At 47.0% G+C, this 22,019-nt stretch overlaps 1 protein-coding gene across 1 annotated transcript in view; it reads right to left on the bottom strand.

Annotated features, from left to right (window-relative positions):
• Positions 1–20,506, bottom strand: part of nr3c2 (nuclear receptor subfamily 3, group C, member 2) — a 48,911-nt gene extending 28,405 nt beyond the window's left edge. Inside the window, exons 1-2 of the mRNA XM_029149835.3 lie at positions 20,108–20,506; positions 16,998–18,823 (exon numbers count right to left, since the gene is read on the bottom strand). Of these exons, the coding sequence (XP_029005668.1) occupies positions 16,998–18,805 (1,808 nt within the window). The 5' untranslated portion in view covers positions 18,806–18,823; positions 20,108–20,506. The remainder of the gene's footprint in view (positions 1–16,997; positions 18,824–20,107) is intronic.
• Between the last annotated feature and the right edge of the window lie 1,513 nt (positions 20,507–22,019).

The raw sequence follows: 22,019 nt of genomic DNA, 5'->3' as shown, positions 1-22,019 counted from the left end.
GCCCAGTGTTATCACACACATCCAACCCCTATCATCAAACACAATTACCTCAAAACAAGGAGGTAAAAATAACTGCAGCCTTTTTAACCTTGGCTCAGGTGAGAGCTGCCTCCCAGGTATGGCTGACTACTGATGTATATTTAATAGGATCAAAGATTTGCAGTGGTGCATGTGGCTGCCCTTTCAGAGCGGGCGCCCATTTCACCTTTTGGGACTGGCCAATTTCACCAACGGGGGTGAGCAGAGAATATCTGCTTCTGGATCAGAGACAGGACACGGTTGTATTGTGACATCCACACGTACCGACATAATGTGTTTGATGTGGAGTTCCTATGGTTCTGCTTCACAGCCAACTGTGTTGGGAATATATAGAATATAATAGGCTGCACATATCGCGTTTGAGTACAGATTTGGCTTCTTGATAAATTATGATAAATTATTGGATATTATATGTTGATTACACATCACTCACTCACTATAAGATGTGAAACCAGCTTCACACAACCAGTTTCCTGAAGCGTAATCTTGCTTTTAATATGATACTAAAGCTGATATTTGAATATTATTTTCATTATGGGTTCATTATATGTGATGCACTATTCACTATATACACCATGCCACGGTTAGCTCTGTATGTCTCCATAGATACCACTGTATTTGTCATTAATATTAATGCAGTGCTTAGCTCACAGCCATCTGACTTCACTGTCCTTGCCCTTTCATTCAGGGCGGCAGTCACCAGCACACGCATGCATGTCCGCGCACAGTTAAAGGCCCACGTTTACGTATTTCCTTTGCTTCCTTTTTCATGAATCGTAACATTAGCCTTCACAGCCAAGACGCTGCGCTCAAACAACGCCTTCACCCGACCAAATGCTCCCGAGCCTCAGGAAAGCTCCCGCATTCTCCATCTGAGGGAAATACTGTTGATTCAGAGCTCGCTCTGCTTCTCTCTCTCTCTCTCTCTCTCTCTCTCTCTCCCTCTCTCTCTCTCTCTCCCCCCTCGGCTGCCTGTGCACACACCACATCTCATTGTCTGAGGTGTATGAAATTCTGACGATTAGGGTAAATACATGACATGCTGTACTCATTGCATGAATATTTCAGGAGGAGAGACAGCTCTCAGGTTGGAGAACAGAGGGGAAGAGTGTGAGGCTGTTTGTCGACTGAGAGGGAGAAGAATGAAAAGGGCTTAGTTAGTAGAGTTAAGTGGGGAGCAGAGTGGATCTCTTTCTTAAAGGAGACTATTTGTGGTCCAGCCTGAGTGCATTTTAAGAATATTTTAATTACTTTTTTGTGAGCGGGAGTTTTTGTCTCAAGCGACATACTGGGCTGTTCAACAGGAGGCCGTGGGGATTTACAGTGAACAAAGGATTCCCTATTGAAACACACGCTTTGTGCAGAGGAAATTTTCTATCTATTCACTGTTCTGCTCCATGTTGCGAAACCCGTCAGCACTAATGAGTGGCTTTAGAGGAGGAAATAGAGCGTAATTGGTTTTCTGAGCAGTATGGAGACGGGTGGAGATGGGAAGGACGCCTGTCACCCTCACATCAAGCCCACAGCGCCTTCCTGACCGAGCCCTCAGTTTCTGGGTCTCCTCCGCTGAATGTGCAACTGACTCCTCTTTGTGTGCTTTACCCCCCGGGGTCTTTGCGTCCACAGCCATGTTAGAGTTCCATTTCACATCCTTCGCCAAAGCACACAGGCTTCTGTAGATGCAGGAGACGTCTCTGAGCAGATGTCACCGCCTAATCCCTGTTGGTGGAACCCAGGTTAGAGTTTCCACATACCTGCTGCTCGTCCTCATACATTTCGTGGTTTATAGTCGTGCTATAGGCGCTGTAGAGGAAATCTAGTTTCCTGTGTGTACAGTTTAAGATAAATATATAGAAGATGAAGACCGGTGCGGTACCGACACATCACCTGTTCTATTTCAACCCAGTTCTTCTATGTTTTTGATCATTAGCGCTCGATCATTTAAATGAAATGTACATTTTTATTTTAACGTCTAATTTATGCTTTTACTGTCTAGACTCCTTCTCAGCCCCCCCGTCGCTGCTCCTTCACTGAGCCCCTTATAAACACTGCTGGTGTCTTCCTCTGAGCCTCCCTATCCCTTCACGTCTCCCCTCCTCTCGGAGGCGCACACTCGCGGGGCCGCGCATTATCCCTGTAATCTTTGCCTCCTGCTGAGCAACTTCTTCTAATTTATGTGGATTAAAGCCATTTGTTGCAGCAGGCAAACGGTGCTGTGGCGGAGCCAAACATCAACATTAGCCTCGCGCTGAAGACTTACATCTTCCGCCTTTACCTGCGGCACTTAAAAAAATCCATACGTGTTTAGTTGAACTGTCTCTTTAAACTCATCGCGCCCCAAAGCGCTTTGTGCCCGAGTGCCGCGTACAAAGGACTATTTGGAAACTAGTTTTTGTTGTGATAGCATCAGTTGTTATTAACGAGCGGCAAATGCTGCGTAAATGAATCTGTCTGAGCTCCTCGCCCTCGGCCATCAGTCAGACGCAATACACTCACTGCTGATTTAATAGGGTTAGAATGGCTGCGGTAGTGCCGCCGTGCCGCATGTCATTTACTGAAAATGATTTGTTTCTATTAGACGTGCGGGGGGAAAAAAGGGCATTTCAATATACATGAGAACAGCGGTGAACATGCCCTGAATGATTTTTTCACTCGTGAACAGATTCAAAGGTCCCGGACGGTCTGTGGCGTCCAGTCATAAACCAGTGTAATCAGTCTACTGGTGATCCACTGCTACTGGAACCTGCTGCAGAGGCACAGCGGCGCGGAAGCGGTGGGGAAAGTTCAGCCGTTCGCTTGCAACCAGAGCCCATGAAGTTGTTCCAACAGCCTCGGCACCCGGGGGACCCATTCTAGTCACACTAGATCTATCCAGAGAGACAACAGTGGACTAACAGCAAGCACAGACTCTTTCAGGTCTGTCGGCGCTGCATTGGCACGTATTCCCTCGGTCTTTGGCCGGAGCAACGCGAGATTCAATTTCCCCTTTTCTGGTCCACTGAAATCAATTGGTGCTATTAGGAACATCAGAGTGTGAATGATACAGACTAATTCCTGTGGAAGGGGAGGTTAATGCGAAGCACAAGGTCACTGCATTAATGAAGGTAACTTTGGCTTTTTCCTGCAACTTTCTCATCTTTTTTTAAATTTATTTTTTTTTTATTATTTTTTTTTTGTCTTTCTCTTTTCTTTCACATGAACACACACACAGCCACACAGTCCCTCAGCGGTTTCTTTCTCCTTCACTTGCTCACTTTCCCCCCGCTCGCTCGCTCGCCCGCTCGCTGCCTCTGTTTCTCTCTCCCGCATAGCTTCCCCTCACAGCCTCCCAGTCCCCCCCCCTCCCCCCGCAAGGCAGCGAGGTGTCTCTATACACATCGCAGGGGCTCAGAGAAAGCTGAGCTGCAATAATTGGATTATTGAGCAATCTGCAAACAAACATAAGACACAAAGCACAGGATCAATATGGAACACTTGCATCACTTGAGGTGTTCAAATCAGCGGCGAATGGAGCCGTCAAACAGCCCGCTGTTCAGGACTAATGAAGTTCAAGACGACATTTGCGAGACGTCAATAATTATTTAACGGCCATCAAAGTAATATTTACTCCCACAGACAATCGCTGGCTGCCCAGTCTGGTGAGTGTGGATGAATGAGCTCCCAGGCTCACACATACAGTGGCCGCCAGCCTGTGACCTGTGAAAAAGCCTTGGGTTTCAGGTGTATTAATGTCCAGATGGACAGTTGTGTAGTAATCGGATGCGCCTCCTGTTTACAGCCAGGTAGTGCTGTAATCTGGATAAATTTAACTCCACAAACGCAGCAGAGAAGAGCTTCTGGGGAAAAAAAGACTCGGTGATAAAGTTGCATATTGACTACTGTGTTAATATGATCTTAATTTGGCGAAGTTGGATGAGATTCAGCGAATGGTGAGGTGTTTATTCACTCAGACGGCAGCATCTTCATTTGCTCATCAGCAGTTTAAAATGCTAAGGAACATTACACAACCTCAGCTCACCTTTTTTCAGGTCTATGGATAACTGAGAACTAAGAAATAAACCTCTATACAGTAGCTGTGGCTGGGATCATACTCTGCACATGCACACACTGTAAACGGAGCATCTTTACTGTTCTCTCTCCATGCTTCAGTTTTTGCATCGTGTTGAACAGTCACTCACTGAAACGCAGAAAAGCATCTCGACGGTGACGACCTTTAAGGTACCAAAGAGCAAGAAACTCCTTAAAGTGGAGCACGCTCTCACACGGGTTAATTGTCTTGCAGCACACAGTACATTTCAATTACAGCCTCACTGGCCACAAACGGACAGAGCGAGCGGCTCGAGAACGGCTTCGTGAAGCGTTCTGTTCAAACACGTGCCGAGCGAAGAGCAGGAAGTGGATTAATTGGCCCAGTAAGTCAAACTCCAACCCGGAACCACTGTAACAGACTGGTGCTGCCCGGCTCCTCACTGTCCAGTAAAGCTCTGCCTCTGCTACTGTACAACCACACGTGTGGCGCATTATTTTGCAGCGGCACGTTTTGGCCCCTCACATCTTTTGGCTCCTGTTCCAGTCTATAGTGTAAAAGTCAGTGTGCTTGAAGCAGGAGCCTGCAAACCCCAAAACAACTGTTTCCCCCCTGAGATTGTGCAAAACAGCAACTAATGCAGTAAATAGCGTATACAGTACACCGAGTACACTGAGTACACTGTATACGGCTCCACTATAACATCTAAACCAGTCAGAATGCACAGTCAAAACCATGAGGCTTTTTTTTCTAGGTCAAGTGAATAAACATCCAGTCCCGCATACATCCTTAAGCAGCAACAACATGCCGAAAAAGAGACTTCCTCCAAAGTTTGCCAAGGGAACCTGTTTCTCTAACCCCGAACTTCTGGTGCGGAACATAAAAGTTGAGCTTCTGCCCGCCTGTCAGGTTGCAGCGAGGAGGGTGTCGATAACACTGTTACATTGGAATTGACATGCTGGCAGTCTTTCCAACAAAAGCCCTGTACTGTCATTTTGCTTTACTGTCTCTCTGAGCACACAGTGACTGAGATCCCCTCGCCGGCTCCTTTCTTCTGCCGCCTCAACCCCCCCCAACCCCCCACCCCCCCTCACCCTCGCTCTCTTTCTAAAACCCTTGTGACATCCTCAGGATTTAAGAGCTTAAATGTCAGTCTCATGATACCAGTGCCATTCACATTAAGCGCCTTAAATTCGATGTAAATGTATAAATGTAGGCCAATGAGTGGGCACCATTCAATCCAATTAGCTATAATAAAGGCAGTCTACATGAATTTTGAAAGCAATCGTTTCTAATCATTTTCTGTGGCTTATTGACAGTTACACTGTGTAGAAATACATTTATCTGTTTATTTTATCTATTTTGTTGTTGTTAATTTCAGGTTATGAGTCAGAGACAATGTCTAAAAGAGATAGTACTTTTTAATGTACATTTAGTGTCTGGTTTTGTAATATGGATGTCATCAATAGTCTCAAACAGCCTTCAAGAACTTAATTCAAAGCTGATGTTTTTACTTTCCTAAATTGAGCAGATGTTTTCAGCAGCTGGACTACATACAGTAAGACACTTAAATCTAAATATCTACATATCTGTCTATGTTGTATGCAAATTAAAAAGTTAAACCATGTACTGTAATAAGAAAGTGTGTGTGTGTGTGTGTGTGTGTGTGTGTGTGTGTGTGTGTGTGTGTGTGTGTGTGTGTGTGTGTGTGTGTGTGTGTGTGTGTGTTGTAGGTACCGGTTTATCACATTTAAAAACACTGCACAGTGTTCTGAAGAGGGACCATCCCCAACGGCTTGACTGTATCTGTCCTCCGGTCACGGTCACGTTGTCCCATTTCATTTCAACAAAAGTTCAGATGGGTTCAGTTCAACACCGCTTTGTGTCATTGCGTCACGTTTCTTTTGTCCACAGTGCCGCTACAGAACGCATGGCTGAACTCCTACGTAATGTTGTGTTAGAAAGATGAGCTGGTTCCACAATAAAAACATTACAGTAAAGTCTGACCACAGCGGCTCCATAGAAGCCACCACATGTTTATTACTGTAACCGTTTCACATTTGTTGGAGGCTGAAGTGACATAATTCTGGAATCACAGTTCGAGCAGCAGAGGAACCTCAGCACCGAGTGTTGAACCCCGAGGAGGCGAGTGACACTCGTCTCCAGCGTGTCTGACGTGGATGGGACTCGCTGACATCCTGTCACACATCAACTCTGCTTTCAGAGAATTGTTGTGTCGGAGCGTTTAGAATTCACCTCAACTCCTGATGAAGCTGAAGTGAAGCCAAATTTCTCCCACCTGTTACAAACGCCGTTTTACTGTAGAGACGATGTGTCAAACGCCACGTTTGACCCGTTCCGGCCCAAATTCGGGTTAAAGTTGCTCTAAAGTCGTCCCGCGACCGATTGAACCTGACGCTTTCATGCACGCTTGCAGTCGCTGTGCTGCTGTTTTCTGCCAATGGAAGCCTCCATTTTTTTTTTTTTTTTTAGAGAATCAAATATTTTCGGCTGCATTGATTTTGGAGCGAGCCTCCTCGTTCTTGCGAGCGCTGGCTCTTCCTGCCAACTTGGTCTGGTCTGTCGATTCCCGCTCCTTTTTCCACGCAGCAGTCGTTTGTGCGAGCGTGTGTGTCTGTTTGGCGTGCGTGCAGCGCCGCACGCACTCTGTGCATCCGCTTTTTTCCTTCACGCCGATATTAAGAGGTCGGACTCACAAAAAAAAAAAAAACAGAATTAAACACCTAGAATTTAGACAATCACGAGGATTTGGCTGATAGCTTTGTCACGGTTTTAAAACGAAACCTGAAAAATAGACATTTGACCTTTTGGGAAGTCTATTTACTCCTTACGTTTAAAATGAACTATACACTGTCAGAAAGGGTTTAAGAAGGTTTTTTTATTATTGAGAACAAACAAAGAATTCATTTATTCATGTCTGATCTGACCCATATCTCATTAAAGCAACTGCAACGATTTGTACTCGTCTTTTGAACATAATGCTTTGATTATCACAGAGCACGATTCATTTCTATGATTAAAAAGAAGAGGATAAGTTCAATGGAGTGTGGGTTGACGTGCCTGGATTAATTATGGGCATGTTGTACTTCATTGAGACTTCCCATTGTGAAGTCTGTCTTCTGCAATGAACAATATGAAATAAATTGAAAAGGGACTTCGACGTGCCCTTTTCTCTTCGCCCTTTTGTTCCTCTCTGCTTATCGCTCATCATCGGGTTTCCTTGTCCGTCCCCTGCGTTGCTCCTTTTCTCCCTTTCTGCCTCTTTAGCCCCGATTTCGCTCAAGTTTCTTTTTACTGTAAATGAGACAGCCGCATTTACCGATTCACATTTTTAGTCCCATTCTGTGAAATATAGATCTGCTGTGCGAAGGAGGAAGCAGACTGCAGTTTAATGTAAATGAGAGAAATTAGGAAACGTACTGGGAGGCAAAAGGTCTGTTTGTTTGGCAGAAGCCTTTGTTTAAAGAAGTGTTCTGAGAAACACATTCTTATTATTCATTTGACAGTTCCTCTTTTCGTTAGCTAGGTGCACGGTCACGCGGGCACGCTGTAACCCCCCCCCCCATTAGCGTGACTGCTGGAGGCAGAGCGAGCTCAACTCTGTGACGACAGATGGGATCAATACCCGACCCATCGATACCCAGCGGACAGAGGCCCACAACCGTAGGAAGTCCTCTGCACCGGCCGCGCATTCGCTGAATACATTCTGTCTTAATCAGAGTTGCCGCGACCTTTCATCAATGCCATCTTGGCTCTGGCCAATGAGGTGTGAAGCAAGAGGAGTTGACAGGTTTGAATGTCCTTCAGTGTCTGTCCCGTATCATTACCCATCTCTCAAAATAGATCGAAGCGCTCTAAAAAAAGAAATCCGTTGTCATGCGTTCGCTGAGTTACTGAAGCTTTGAGGCCTCCGAAGGGTCCGAAGATCGTTTTGTGTAGACAGCGAGGCCCGAACGCAGCTCTGTTCACACGCTTTCTCCCGCTTTAAGCAATATTCTGTCATTCGCACGCGTCACACACACACACACAGATTTGACTTTGTACATAAGCAGCCATATTCGCTGCTTAACATACGTCAGCGATGATGAGGCTTCTACAAGTTGTGCAGCTCGAGACAGACGTCTACAATCAGAAAACAAAGCAGAGCCAGGAAAAAAAACACGGGAAGCCTCGCTGATGTATCATGTGTATAAAGCAGCTGTGGTTGTTTACAACCGTGCGTGTACTGTATGCGAGTGTGTTTGCGTGTGTGCGTGCACCCCAAAGGGAGCCACAAGGGGACCGAGACCAAAGGGAGTCCACTGAGGGGGAATAACTAAATCACGCAGCCCACAGATGTTTGTTAAATACCACAAAGAGACGGAGGAGACGGAGGTTTGTGCAGCTCTGACTGAGTGCCCATGAGCATGCATCGGCGTGGGCGCGAGCGCGGATCTAAGTCTCTGAATCCGTGTCAGCTTGCGTGTAGCACCATCGCATGTAAACTAGACGACAGGAGGGCCCTAAGCCCGGCGCAAACACCGCGTTGAAACAGTTGGCACGCTCCGAAAATTCATTATGATGCAGCTCAATGAGAGATAAAGGGTTACAAGCTGGAGCGAACTTCCTGCAAGTCCTTGTCTCCAAACTTTTGCTCGTGTGAAGGAGTTTTTCACGTGCCCCGGAGCATGAATTACTACTATATGAACTACTATTTTCCTCTAGGAATAACTGTAACATGGCTGTTAGCTGATGTCAGTTGAAGAGCAACTAGAACCGGACTTAAAGAAAACAAAAGCTGTCATTTGGTGACTTTTGGGTGGATTTTGTTGCTGATAAACCCTCTGAGTCGCACGTAGAGAGCGGCCTCTGGGCCGAGATCAGCCGCCGGCCTGCAGTTCATGAGGGCGGGATCGCACACAAACCTCGCCTCACTGAATTCTGTCCGGCTGCTTTTAAGTTCCTTAAGCAGCAGGCAGTCCTAAGTCGATCTAATCTAAACTCATCCTGTCGCTGTGCGGAGATATAAATAATTTAAAGTAAAGGTGTCCTGCCAGAATTAGACACGACTGCAGGTACGAACAGATCATGTCTCCAGCGTGTTCAGCTGATTTGTGTGCAACCGGATTCACCCAATGCAAAGAAAAATAACAGCCTTGTTTCCTGCAGCACATAAGGAGCAGCATCCATTCTCTTTCTCCTGCTCAGGTTCTGGCTCCTCTTCGCTTTAATCACTAAGAGGAAATCACCCCTTGAAACACTTGTTTGGCTCTGAAATCACATCTCTTGAAATGAGCGCGGCTTTGATCGCCTGTCTGAGCTTTGCTTGATGCAGCCCACAGACGGGGCTCTGATAACCCGGGCCTCCGTAGTGATCCGGTCACATGACGGAACCGACGGCCCAACGCTGCAGCGCCGCGGCCCGGTCCCGGTGCCCCTGGGTGCTTTCGCTTAGGCCCAACTGAAAGGGTGAAAGGACGAGGTCACGCGGCTCAAATAATAAACTATATGTAGATGTTTAGACGGTAACAGGACTCAGAACAGTTTATTTCTATCAAGTGTTGTTGAGACAGATCCGTGAACCTGCACGCCACTGCTGGGACAAAGGTTCTGAACCCACTCGACTGGGTGATCTCAGACTGACGAAGCCTCACATTAGCTTCAGCTCAACTGGAATTGATTCATCGCATACTGTAACAGAGCCTGTGGATTTTCTGCGTAATAATTAGCACAGACAGCCAGAAATTATGGAAATTAGCGCAGCAGCTCTGGAGTCTTTCAGGCCGCGTATTTCATAAAGGTTTCCTATAATGACAGACCTAAAAATAACACGTGCTGGAAATCTGCTCTAATCAATACTCATATTAGCAGCGGATTGAGTGACTGCAGTAGAAGTGATGCTTTTTAGCTCATTGTCAGTCGTGACAGGGACGTTTTTCCATAACACACAGTGGTGCGTTCAGGACCATTTACTGATGGTGTTACTGACTGTAACAGTTAAAATATTAGGAGCGTTGATGCCCCGGCAGCAGCAGAGACATAAACTGGATAAACCTGAATCATGACCTACATTACATTCCTTGCTTTACAATCCACTCTGGTGATAGTGAAGCACATCAGGGCAGATATGCGTCCGTACTGTATCTGTGGGTGATTAAACTAATTAAAGCAAGGCATAATTAGTTAGTGGTCCGGTTGGAGGAAGACGAGGAGGAGGAGGAGGAGGAGGAGGAGGAGGGGAACGAGTCCCGGTGCCAGGACTCAACTCAGCACGGAGAAGGACCAAAGTTTCAGAGCTGAGCTGCGTCCTGTCACCAGCTGAAACTGGTCGGTCCCCAAACACACCATCGCATGCAGAGTGACGCAGGCCCATCATCGCTGTGGGCGACGGAAACTTCAGAGCCCGACGTCGACAGGTGAAGCGAAAGCGATCCGCGCGACCAGACTCGACCTTTTTTGTTTTGCGTGTCTGTGTGTGTAATTTGAGAAAACTGACCCTTTAGTTTCCCTTCACTTATGACTTCCCATAATACGTTTCCTGCCAAGCACATTCAGCCTCCTGCCAACGACAGGATCGCAAAAGACTTTTTCCCAACAGGTTCTGTACGACGGAGCATTTTTCTCCCTTCAGAACCTTGTTTGGGTCCGGAGACGTGTTCTCTTCTAATAAAACAATGTGATCGTGTGCTTCATGAGGAACCCAGACACGAGTCAGATAAAGATGTCTTGTATTATAATTTAACAATTAAAATATTATCATTATATCAAGATAAATCTAATCTAATTAACAAACTAATTGATGCAATAACTCAAAATAAACCTTTAACTAATTAAATATTATGTCAGCTTTTTGACAAAGTTATTATTAAACTGCGTTACAGTGGCAGCAGCACTTTTGTGAATCATCATTCCTGCAGACGTAACACTGAGGATTCACTTTGTGTGTGTGTGTGTGTGTGTGTGTGTGTGTGTGTGTGTGTGTGTGTGTGTGTGTGTGTGTGTGTGTGTGCTTACAAGACAATGGACGCGTTGTAAACGGCCCCAGAGTAACACAGATACACACCCTTCACTTTATTCCAGCCCGCTATGCGTGACCTACTTCAGGAACCTTTTCAAGCCCAACAATTAGCATTTTTTTGCAGTGTCTTCCTTTATGTCCTCCTTTACACGACGCAAACCCACAAGACAAACGCTGGGGTTTGACGTAAACAAATTGGCACAAATACTTGGACAAACTGTAATTTCACATGAATGATCAAGGCAGCTCTTGTTTGCTCAGTCAAGTGTATCATCGCACGGGGGGAAGACAATAGCACTGGGAGAGTGAGTCCTCTCCACCAAAGATGAAATATGGATCTCATTGCTTTTTATAGCTCTGGATGAATAATATCCAGCTGATGAATTAGACATCTGCCTTCATTTAACTCAATAAACAACTCTTTCTTATTTATGACACTGTTGATTGGCTCTTATTACCACTTAATCTTTGTAGCTTGTGATCTAATAGGAGCATATTTGCCTGCAGTGGCTGTACAGTACAGTACAGTACAGTACAGTACAGTACAGTACAGTACAGTACAGTACAGTACGGTACAGTACAGTACAGTACAGTACAGTACAGTACAGTACAGTACAGTAAAGTACAGTACCGTGCGGCTGTGTCTTGTCAGATGACCGTACATTTCATTGACTGCACACGAAATATTAACAGCACTCGTGACTCGGGGGATCTGTAGCATCACTTGAGAGATCTTGAGAGATTTCTTGCATGCAAACAAAGAACTTTGTGCACAAAAGGCGGCTATTCAGCCACAGCATTTCACACAGCAGCACGCTATAAAAATCAGGGCATTCATTACAACACAGAAGCATGCACTATGCTTTGTTGCAGCCCTGGTGTTGGGTTTCCACCTCCTTTATGCAGCTTGTTAAAGACCTCGACAACAGGAGGGAATGTCAGCGGCAGGTAATAGAGGGTAGATTTCCAGCTCCAGGTTCGGGCCTGGCAGAAATCTGGCCCTCTGTCACCAGGCTGCGTTTCAGGAGGAAGTTCAAACGAGGACAAGACAAGCTTTTAAAAGCCCAGAGGCCCCGGCCAACAGCAACCGCACTTTTATTGGGGTGTCAAGTCCGGCCTAGAATGTGTGCTGCTGTTGTTGTTGTTGCTGGCGAGCAGGGCGGCGGTATTGTGTGTGTGTGTGTGTGTGTGTGTGTGTGTGTGTGTGTGTGTGTGTGTGTGTGTGTGTGTGTGTGTGTGTGTAGGAGAGGCATCAGTGGAGGCTTGGTTTCAAGATGGTTTCCTCTCTGTGCGACGGAACTGTGCTCTGCAGATCCACCTACTGTAGCTACAGTCACTGTGGCTACGTTCACTTCACTGTAGTAGCACAAGGTAAAAGAAAGTGAAAAAGCATTTGTTCATGGGTGGGAGTTGAAGAATGACAGCTGGGAGAGGCTCCTGCAGCTGATGGATGGACGGAATAAGCAGTAGGCAACTCTGTAGTTTTACTCACAAACTCTTTCAAAATATTTATGCTCAATTTTGCACCAGAATTAAGAGACAGGCTCATACTTATAAATATGTGATGAATGAAAAAGAAATCAGCAAAGCAGCACGTCTTTTACTGAGAAGACAAACTAAAACCTATCACTGCACAAAAAGCAAATGATACAAACATTCAGAATCCTTGTTTCCCGCGTTCCCTGAACACGCCGCCGTGTTCCAGTCACTGTACGCTGCAGAGCGGGGAGAAATGTGAAGTAGCATGAGTGACGTCATGGCATGGAGCTATTTCCCTGCAGGAGCATTGTGAAAACATCCCTAACAAGATGCAGATCGGCCACAAATATTATCTCTGCACAATCTAAACACTCAACAGTGTAGTGGATGCGTGGCCAGCTCCTGGACACGTGTTTCATTAACCCATTACAGCAAACAGGACACAGAAGCTTCTGCAGCTCTCTACTGGACCTAAAAGCTTTTAGATTATCTAGACATTCATTTTAAGAATAGTTTCCAGACTTTAAGGAGCATAATTCTCCACTGGGCTTCCTCCAACCCACCCACACCACCGAGCGATGCTCTGCCCACAGGATAGAAATACTGGCTTCTTCTTGCATTTCTGTCCAGTTTATTCACTTTCCAGTAGACATTAAATCCGTCTTTTGACATTTATAACAATTCGCGTAAGAGTAAAAATATTTCTACAATTATTGTCCGGCTGAGCAATTTAAAAACAGGTATATTACTATATATATATATACTGTATATATATTGCAGTTTCCTCCAGTGTGTCTTTGACTACGTCCTATGTCCTATAAACCAACTGACAGCTGGATGGATCCTGAAATACCTTTTGAAACACATCCTGACATGTGAAATAATTTAACACGTACAGTAGGACATGTTTTCCTTTGAAGTGAAGTTCTGAATCAACTCTCTACCAATCCCACCAAGGCTTCGTCCTCTTACCCAACGTACTCATTAAATGTGGATACTTCCCGCTGCATTGCTCTTTATCTACTGTATAGAATTGTGGCGACATGCGTTCAGTAACAAGCAAATGTGATTTCATGCTTTTCTCCTATAATAAGCATGAAATCGCTCATATTTATATCAGGGCTGCAATTTTAATATCATCAGCAGGAATTTGTAAACATTTAAAAGAGCAAGTTGAAAACCTGTTCTTGCTTGAGATACAAATGTCCCAGAGTTAAATGACTCTATTCTTTATCTAATTACTGCTGTCTGTTGAATGTCCAGCATCACACGGGAGAGCACTCATAATTAATGGCCTTGAATGCAGCATAAGACAATGTCTCCGCCGCGTTATTATGTCAGCTGTGCAGACAGATGAGACCCGCAGCCATTCCCCAACATCTTCACCTGCAACATCCTTTTCACAACCCAAACAAGCAGCTGCCCGCTTTATAGTTGGAACCCATAATGCACTGGGAGCCCCTGTGCATGCTTGGTGTTGAGATTTAATTGGATATTAGTATCCAGCAGTGTCTGAATTAATCAAATCATTTCCATCCATTAATTTAGTGGAGGAACATACAATTAAGGCCCTATTAGAGTGCTCTCAGGAGTATGCCTTTTCATCCCTCTGCAGAACATTGAGAGTTGGCCAGTGTCCAGTGCAAAGCATTTTCCTCTCTTCAATCTGATGCTTCCTCGTGTCGAGCACCCTGTCGATCTATAGCGACCGGCTGCGAGTGTGGAGTCAGGGAAAAGGCAGACGACGGTAATGGGCTACTTTCCCTGTGGCTTATTTCACATGCTTGGCTTCTGCACGGTGTCTTTACCATTTGTCAGATTATGGAATTAGGCCAGATGGCTAAAAAAGTTTTAGAGTAATTCTATTTGGTGAAACATTTACTGTGAAAACCGACACAGAAAAATGCCCTAAATAGGGTAAAAAGAGATTTGGAGATTTATGCAGCCAACGTAATCTAGCGCGCAAATGTAGGTCATTTTATTATAATTTCCATATGTTTATATTCTGTACAAGTTGAATTTAAATAACAGACTTCAAATTCTTCTGCACATCTTTATCGTCATTCTTCATGACAATTAGTACAAGAATTGAAATCTTAGTATCATAACCTGTAACAATTATCAGGGAACTGATTATCTGACCAATAACGTAAAATAAATCACATACGACACAAAAACCAGTTCTTTTTTTCCTCCCTTTCCTCCTTGCGAGTCTGAGTTCAAACGTTTTTGCACAGAGTAATCCAGGCTGCTCAGATGAGCAGCCATTTTTAATTAAGACCATTTACAGAGGAAACCAAAGCGAAAAAAAAAAGGGCCACGGGATTTCACACTCCGTCATCTAAAGCTTCAGCGACTCTGAGAGTTTTAGTTGTGCCTTTTAATGGTTACGTAACACGTTGCCTGACGGGCCCGGGCTCCGTGCGTTCGGTCCAAAGCTCGGCGGCACCGCACATTTTCTACAGTGCGAGATACAGCTAGCCTCTGGTTCCGTTTGAATGTAGCTGTCAGTCAAGACAACACCGGCGGTGTAAGTGGACACTGTAAGTGGGCATCGAGCTAAAAAAGGCCAGATTTCTACATTCTACATGAGACGTCTCGGGATGTATATGTGTGTGTGTGTGTGTGTGTGTGTGTGTGTGTGTGTGTGTGTGTGTGTGTGTGTGTGTGTGTGTGTGTGTGTGTGTGTGTGTGTGTGTGTGTGTCTGTCTGTCTGCCTCCCTGCTGGCTGCCTGCCATGTGGCCCACCTCTTCCTGTCATCCTGTCTGACATTAGGGCTAAGCTGGATCTCATTAGGACCAAGGTGGCAGTGATCCCGTCAACAGCACTTTGGCTCCTGCCATATGGGTCGCCTCCAAGGAAATGGGGCTGTATCGCAGCCTTGTTACAGCACATGCACTGTATCTGCATGCATCTGCTCTCTAGGTGAAGGCGCTGCACATATAAAGCTGAATAAACATGTCAAACATTAGACACTTGCAATAATGCATCATGTCTGTGGTAACAACAGCCTACTGTACTTTATATGCTCGTTATAAAATCCGCTTATGACCACGTGATGCATTTTTACAATTTGGATTATTAGCAGTTGGCTTTTGAATGAAGGATCTAGAGGATGGTGGGATCACACTACATGGTCACAGTTTTACTTTTTTAATGGTAATAGAATAATCTTAAAAGAAGGTTTCAATCAACAAGCATCTCCCGTCATCAGGCGTTTGCTCCCTCGCATTTACAGTAAGCAGCCGTAAATCAAGCTGACGTGTGATGGCCTGGGCGGCGATAAAACCCTGTAATAACCTGACTTTTCTCTCGGCCCTGTCCTCCAAACCCGTCCCTGTCAGCTGGATGACGACAGCGGCGCTGAAGCGAACTGGAAACGGAGCGAATCAGTGCAATCTGGAAAGTTGGTTTAGGCAAATTCAATCAGGGAAACTTTTGATTTGATAAATCTCCATTTTGAGACGCTGTGCAACATCAGCGCCCAAACGGAGCATTGACTTGTCGTGGACCGGCCTCCGAGTCGCAGAGGTACTGTATCGCACTTATCGCCAAATGTGTGAGTCCTATCAAAGCTGTGCAAAACACAGGAAGTTATTTATGACTTTGTTTAATGCGTCCTTGCCCCCTCTTCACAAGAGCTGTGAATTTATGATATAACTAGATGAAATGCATGGCATTATTTAAAGACAGTGGCAGTTATTTATACACAGGTATGTCTGTTTTTCAGTCTGTTCCAGGGTCTAAGTATTTGCTTTGATATTCAACAGTATTAATTATGTTGATGATAATTTCACTCTGTCAGCTCCTCATACTGTACATCTGGGGCAGCAACAAGAACAACAACTATGTCAAAGTTGTACTTTGCCACATCGGTGGCTGTTATAGATTCCATTTCTCCTTCCTGCTGTTTGTTTGCTGTGTTGCCCCCACCGTCACAACGGCAACCGCAGCTGCAGCGTGTGATCAATCATTCATTATTTCTGATGCTGCCAATGGCCGCGAGCCTATAAAAACAGACATTTGCATTACGCAAGGCCTTTGTCCAGCCTCCCGCTAACACACTGTACACAGAAGGCCCAGATAAGAGGTAAACTTTGCCTCCGTGTTACAGTAGAACACAGGGCAGCGCTAGCAGAGTTGATGTTTTGATCACGTGACGCTATAACAATGACCTGGACCCCGTCCTTTAATTCCTGTTCCCCCCGGCCTGCGTCCTGCTGCCTTTCCCAAGTCCTGCTGTTATTTTGCTCCTCTCAAAGAAAACACGCTAAATTCCTGGTGCAGCGTGAGTCTGACTAGCGAAGCGGTCCTCAGGAGCGACGGGCTATTATTATACCCACACAAATCACTCTTTGGGGAACGGACCGCTGATTATAAAGGTGAGATGGAAGGTTGGACTGCTAATTTCCACACAAACGTTGCGAGCTTACCTGGACATGCTGTCTGTGATGCAGGTCTGACCCGGGTATCCTTCGCCCCTCGCTGACAGGGATCCCTGTGATATGCCTGGCCGGGATTTCCACGACTCCATTAGCGCCGTTACGGGCGAAATTAGATTCAACAAAGGGTTGGACTGGTCCCTCACGTCGTGCCGTGTGAAAGACATTGTTCCTTGCGCTCCAATCTGGTAATGGAATGAATGTCCCCCGGAATTAACTCCAACAATGGCCGATGCAGGCATGTTGTTATTTTCTTGGTAATAGCTGCCATCAGTGGACTCCTGCTTAACCCCTTTAGACAGGACGCTGCTGGAAAACACATCAGGTTCATAGTTCCCATTCAGAGTGGAGACCGGAGGCCCTAAGATACCAGAAAGACTGTATTCATCGATGTTATTCCTCAGGGACAAATAGGTGGTCTCCGACGCAGGGAAGAGACCCAGAGACGGGGACTGCTCGCCATAGGCCTGTTGATTCATGCAGCCCTCGTTTTTGTTGGGCTCACTCTTGATTTGCGTGATGAAGGGTGTGCTTGCTGCGTTACATTTGGACGACCCCAGACACATGCTCCTGAAGTCAGTTCCCGGCTCGTTCTTGATGTACTTAACCATGCCCGTCTGGTCGAGGCCGACATTGTACACCTCTCCATCCACCATCTCCACTTTGGGGAACTCAAAGTTCTTGAAGTCTGTGTCTTTAGCCAGACCTGTTGCTTCTGGACTGTTGGTGTCGTTCTGCACCAAACCCAAACCGCCAGAAGGACTGGACACAGGAAACCCGCCGGAGGACAGGTTCTGTGGACTCCTGACAGCCATGCTGCCCCCGGTGGCTGGACTGGAGATGGAGGGCCTGACTGCGTTGCAGTTGCTGGCGGTACCGGGGCAGCTGCCGCCCGTGGGGCTCGACACAGATGACCTAATATTACAAGTAGCATTGCAGGACAGGGGTGACCTCACACTGGTCATGCTCTGGGGGCTGGACATCGGGGACCTCATGACATTGAGCGGGCTGGTGAGTGGAGGTGAGCCCACTGTGCTGGACTCTACGGGGCTACATGTGGCGGAATTCCTGCGCTTGATGTTGGCCAGCGTCGCGGCGCAAGACGTCTGGCTGACGGGACTACCGACGGACGAGCACGCCGCTCCGAAGCAGGCGGGGGGACTGGTGGTGGACGACACCATATTGTTGCTGCCCCCAGGACTTGAGATGGAGCTGGACGTCTGGGGGCTGCAGGACAGCGACGAGGCCAGCATGGACGCCGAACTAACAGGCGCCCCGGCGGCGCATTCTCGGGGAGTGGTGCCGGACTGATGGAAACAAAATGGCTTTGACTTGGGGCTGTTGGTGGAACCACAGTGGGCCCCTTCCAGGGGCCGTCCACACACTGGATACATCTTTCCAGGGCTGGTACTGCTTCCATGCTGGCTAAAGGCAAAGTCTGCCTCCCTGGCAGCATTCATATACAGCCCCATAGACTCAGCCACGGTCTTGGAAAGCTCCTTGGAGTCCATTTCCTGCTTATGAGTATGGAGAGAGTTAGTGAAGTGTGGGAGAACAAATGGCTGGTTCTGGCTGAGGCGAAGCATTGGCGGCTCCTGCTTCTTTGTGTTTTTGTCTTTGCAGTCGATGGCTGGGCTTCCGGCGGGGCAGCTGACGCCGACTATGTCCATGAGGATATCGCTGCTCGTCAGGCTCGAGTCCTCTGCGCTGCAGCTGTACTCCATGTTGCTCTGGACCTGAGACCATCTGTTCTCTGTGTCACTTCCGTCAAAGAAACTTTGGCATCTTTTGGTCTCCATTGCTGGTTCATTGATTACCTGGTAAATAAGTCAAGGGAAGAAAAACAAGGGAATGAAAAACAAATCGCAGTGCTGTTGTTTTTTTAATGTTTTGGCACCGAGCAGCCTTCGGGTTATAGACAGCTTCAATTATAACAGCTGGGGCAGAGGTGACATGTTGTACGTGAGGACAAATACATTAAATAGAATACATTTTAAACTAAAATGATAAATATAATATATTTAGCACCGAATAGATGTCAAGATGCCACTTTGAGGCAAAACATCCAGTAATTAAGGTGAGAACAACGTGTTAGGGGTAAGTACATATATCTCCTCCCCCACATGTCTGTTACTGCACTACAGGAGATGTGCAGTCTGACAACTTTGGGAAAACTGCATCGCAGGAGTTAACGTGTCAACGTGACGTCGTCTGGTCGTTTCTTGTCTGAAGCCCCGCCCCCGCCGCGCCGCCATTGGACGGCTGGGGCGGCACTCTGCCTGCAGCAGCCCGGTCGCGGATTGAGCCCGCGAGCTGTCACTCAACAGTTACTGCTCTCGCAGCCACAACATAGCTGCGACACAACTTGAAACGTTCTAGTGGCCGGAGCGGCCCCCGTCATGTGCAAAAGCAAAAGCGCAGCGGCGACACGCGTGCGGGTAACGCGCGGGATCATGAGGCGTCGCTTTTGCGGGTGTTTCAGTCTCTGCGCTTTTCGCGCATTCTGCACGGCGGCTCTCGGCTGCATCGGTGACTTTTAAAGTTGTGGGGGCTGCTTGAGAGAATCTCACGCGCACACGTCGCGAGCAAACCGTTGAATTAAAGGAATCGCAATCAGCTTCACCGTCACTGCCTCCAGTCCCGCCGTGCCCCCAACTCCACGCACATCTCTCCACTTTGCGTTTGCGCACAATAAATACTGCAAGTAATTTTGCCACATTGTGGCTGCTGAAGTATCTCTTTCTGTATGAAAGTTGGCGCATTTGCGGTTTTTGAAATGAGAAGGTGCGAATAGTAAAAAAAAAATAACATACAAGTCATGTTTTTAGAAATATTCTGACGGCACTGGATCTGCCCTGAAACCCATCGGTAGATGTGTGGAGGAATATCACATTAACAAATAATTTGATAAAATGTTTTGTTTGTACATGGAGTACACAAACTTTTTTGTGGACCACACTCAGACTAACGGTCCCGGCTGAAGTTATTAGATTTCTCCCCGCCTGCAAATAGACGGGAGATGCGAACTTTGCTTTTATTACCACCGGATTCAGCGCCAATTTAAATTGTACAGTCAAACGGTGAGCTCTGCGCGTCCTTACCTTAATTACGACATTCAGAGTTGTCAGGTGGCTGTGTTGCTGGGCAGCGGTAATCCAGAGGACGACAGCGACGCGGAGAGCAAACTCACAAATATCAACAAATGGCTCGCGTCCGCTCTTTCTAACACATAGTTTGCAGTTTGACAGCTAGACGCGCTGGAGAAGTCTGCTGCGTATTATCTAGTAATCCTCCACAGCGAGCCGCAGCTCCTGACAGGACGGACGACAGCGACTGGGCGGACGACGGCGGCGGAGGATCTCACATTGTGGCCGCAATTTTGCAGATTGCCGATCCGGCGCCCTGGATTAAAAGAGTAATAAAAACAAACGAAGGAGTCGGTCGGACTTGCAGTCAGAGCGACGTCATTCTGTGCACATGGACCCTCCTACTGCAACGAGTGCAACACAAACTCGGAGGAGGGGGAGGAGGAGGAGGTGCGGTGGGGGGAGGTGGAGGGGAGGCGGGGGGGGGGGATTCAGAGCGCAGGTAGACTGAGCCGCCTGGAAATAGGGCAGCGTTTGAATTAAACTCTCCGACGAACGGCGTGAAGCCGCGTTTTTATTTCATCAAACGCCCGCCGCAAGTTTGTCTCCCACTTCTCAGCCGCGCCGCTAAATCCGCCTTTTCGTCATTTCATCTCGTTTTTGTTGTTTTTTTTTTTTTTAATGTCGCCTCTGATCAACGTCGGCCGCGCAACTCGACTCGGGCGCGCCGGCGCACGTGCGCGCACGCCGGCAATTTAGATGAGGGGAGACGGAGCGGCCGCCGTCCCCGCGGACGCCGAGAGCGGAGCGAAGGCAGGACGTTGCGCCGCGAGGCTTCGCGCGCCGCCGCCACGAGGTGGAGCACTATTTCTACCGCTCGTCCGACAGCAAATCGACTCAGCGGCCGAGATTTCACTAAATTCATACCTGTCTGTGAAAAAACAACGCTTCCCAAAAGCACATGACATTTTAAATTTGGGCCTGACATTATTGCGCGTACGTGGTAGACTTTATTTGTATCAAGTTATTAAAACAGAAGCCAACTACACACTCTATAATATTATTATTATTATATTGTTTCTGTACATTAAGCAAAATATGAAGATAAAAAGCTCATGATCCAGAAAACCTTTATTAGATTAAGTAAGATTTCATGAATTCTATGATAATGGATGAACTCCAGTCATCAGAAACACAGTCGCCTCCCTCAGTGTGAGTTCATAATGTGTTGTTTACTGCTACTCCGTCCAGTAATCACCTTCACCTCTGGAGCTGTCAGCTTGTAAAGTCACATTCCGTAGACTTTGGCGTGGCCATTTGAGAGCGCGCATAAAAGATTCAGGCTGCGCGAGTGCAGCCACGTACGCTCGCAGCATTTCTACTCATTGCTCATCTGAGTTTGCCGAGCCAGCCTGTAGCCATTACCCGAGCGAGAGAGAGAGGGAGCGGGCGGGCGAGCGAGGCAGCAGCAGTCAGATGAGTCCAGGCCATCCAAGCAACGCTGCCCACCTCCCTGAGCTGCCTGTTAATCACCCATGAATGGGAACCTACTTCAGACAAGGCAGGAGAATTGAGACATAACCAACGTTTCCCACCCCCACTCCTGCGGCTCCCACTCGTCCACTGCACGTAATGGCTGTCAGTCAGTCAGTCGCATCTTGAGCGAGTCTAATTTAGCGCCGCATCACGGGTTTCTCCACAATGAACACAGCCGATCCAAAAGCAGATGTCGATCACTCCCTCGCTGGTACAAACTGTAGTCAAGTCAGCGTCAGGCCAGTTTGAAATCACCACGCGCGCACACACACACACACACACACACACACACACGGGAGCTAAAAATAGAAGTCTTTTGAGGAGGGGGCAGAAGGGAAGATCCTCTCGCATGAGCGGCTGCCATGATTAGGGCCCGGCTTCCACTCCGGTT

This window comes from Betta splendens, chromosome 1 (genome assembly GCF_900634795.4).
Source record: "Betta splendens chromosome 1, fBetSpl5.4, whole genome shotgun sequence".
In the NCBI taxonomy this organism is placed as follows: domain Eukaryota; kingdom Metazoa; phylum Chordata; class Actinopteri; order Anabantiformes; family Osphronemidae; genus Betta; species Betta splendens.
The sequence above is the reverse complement of the archived record's forward strand: the minus strand, read 5'-3'. Positions and strand labels throughout refer to the sequence as shown.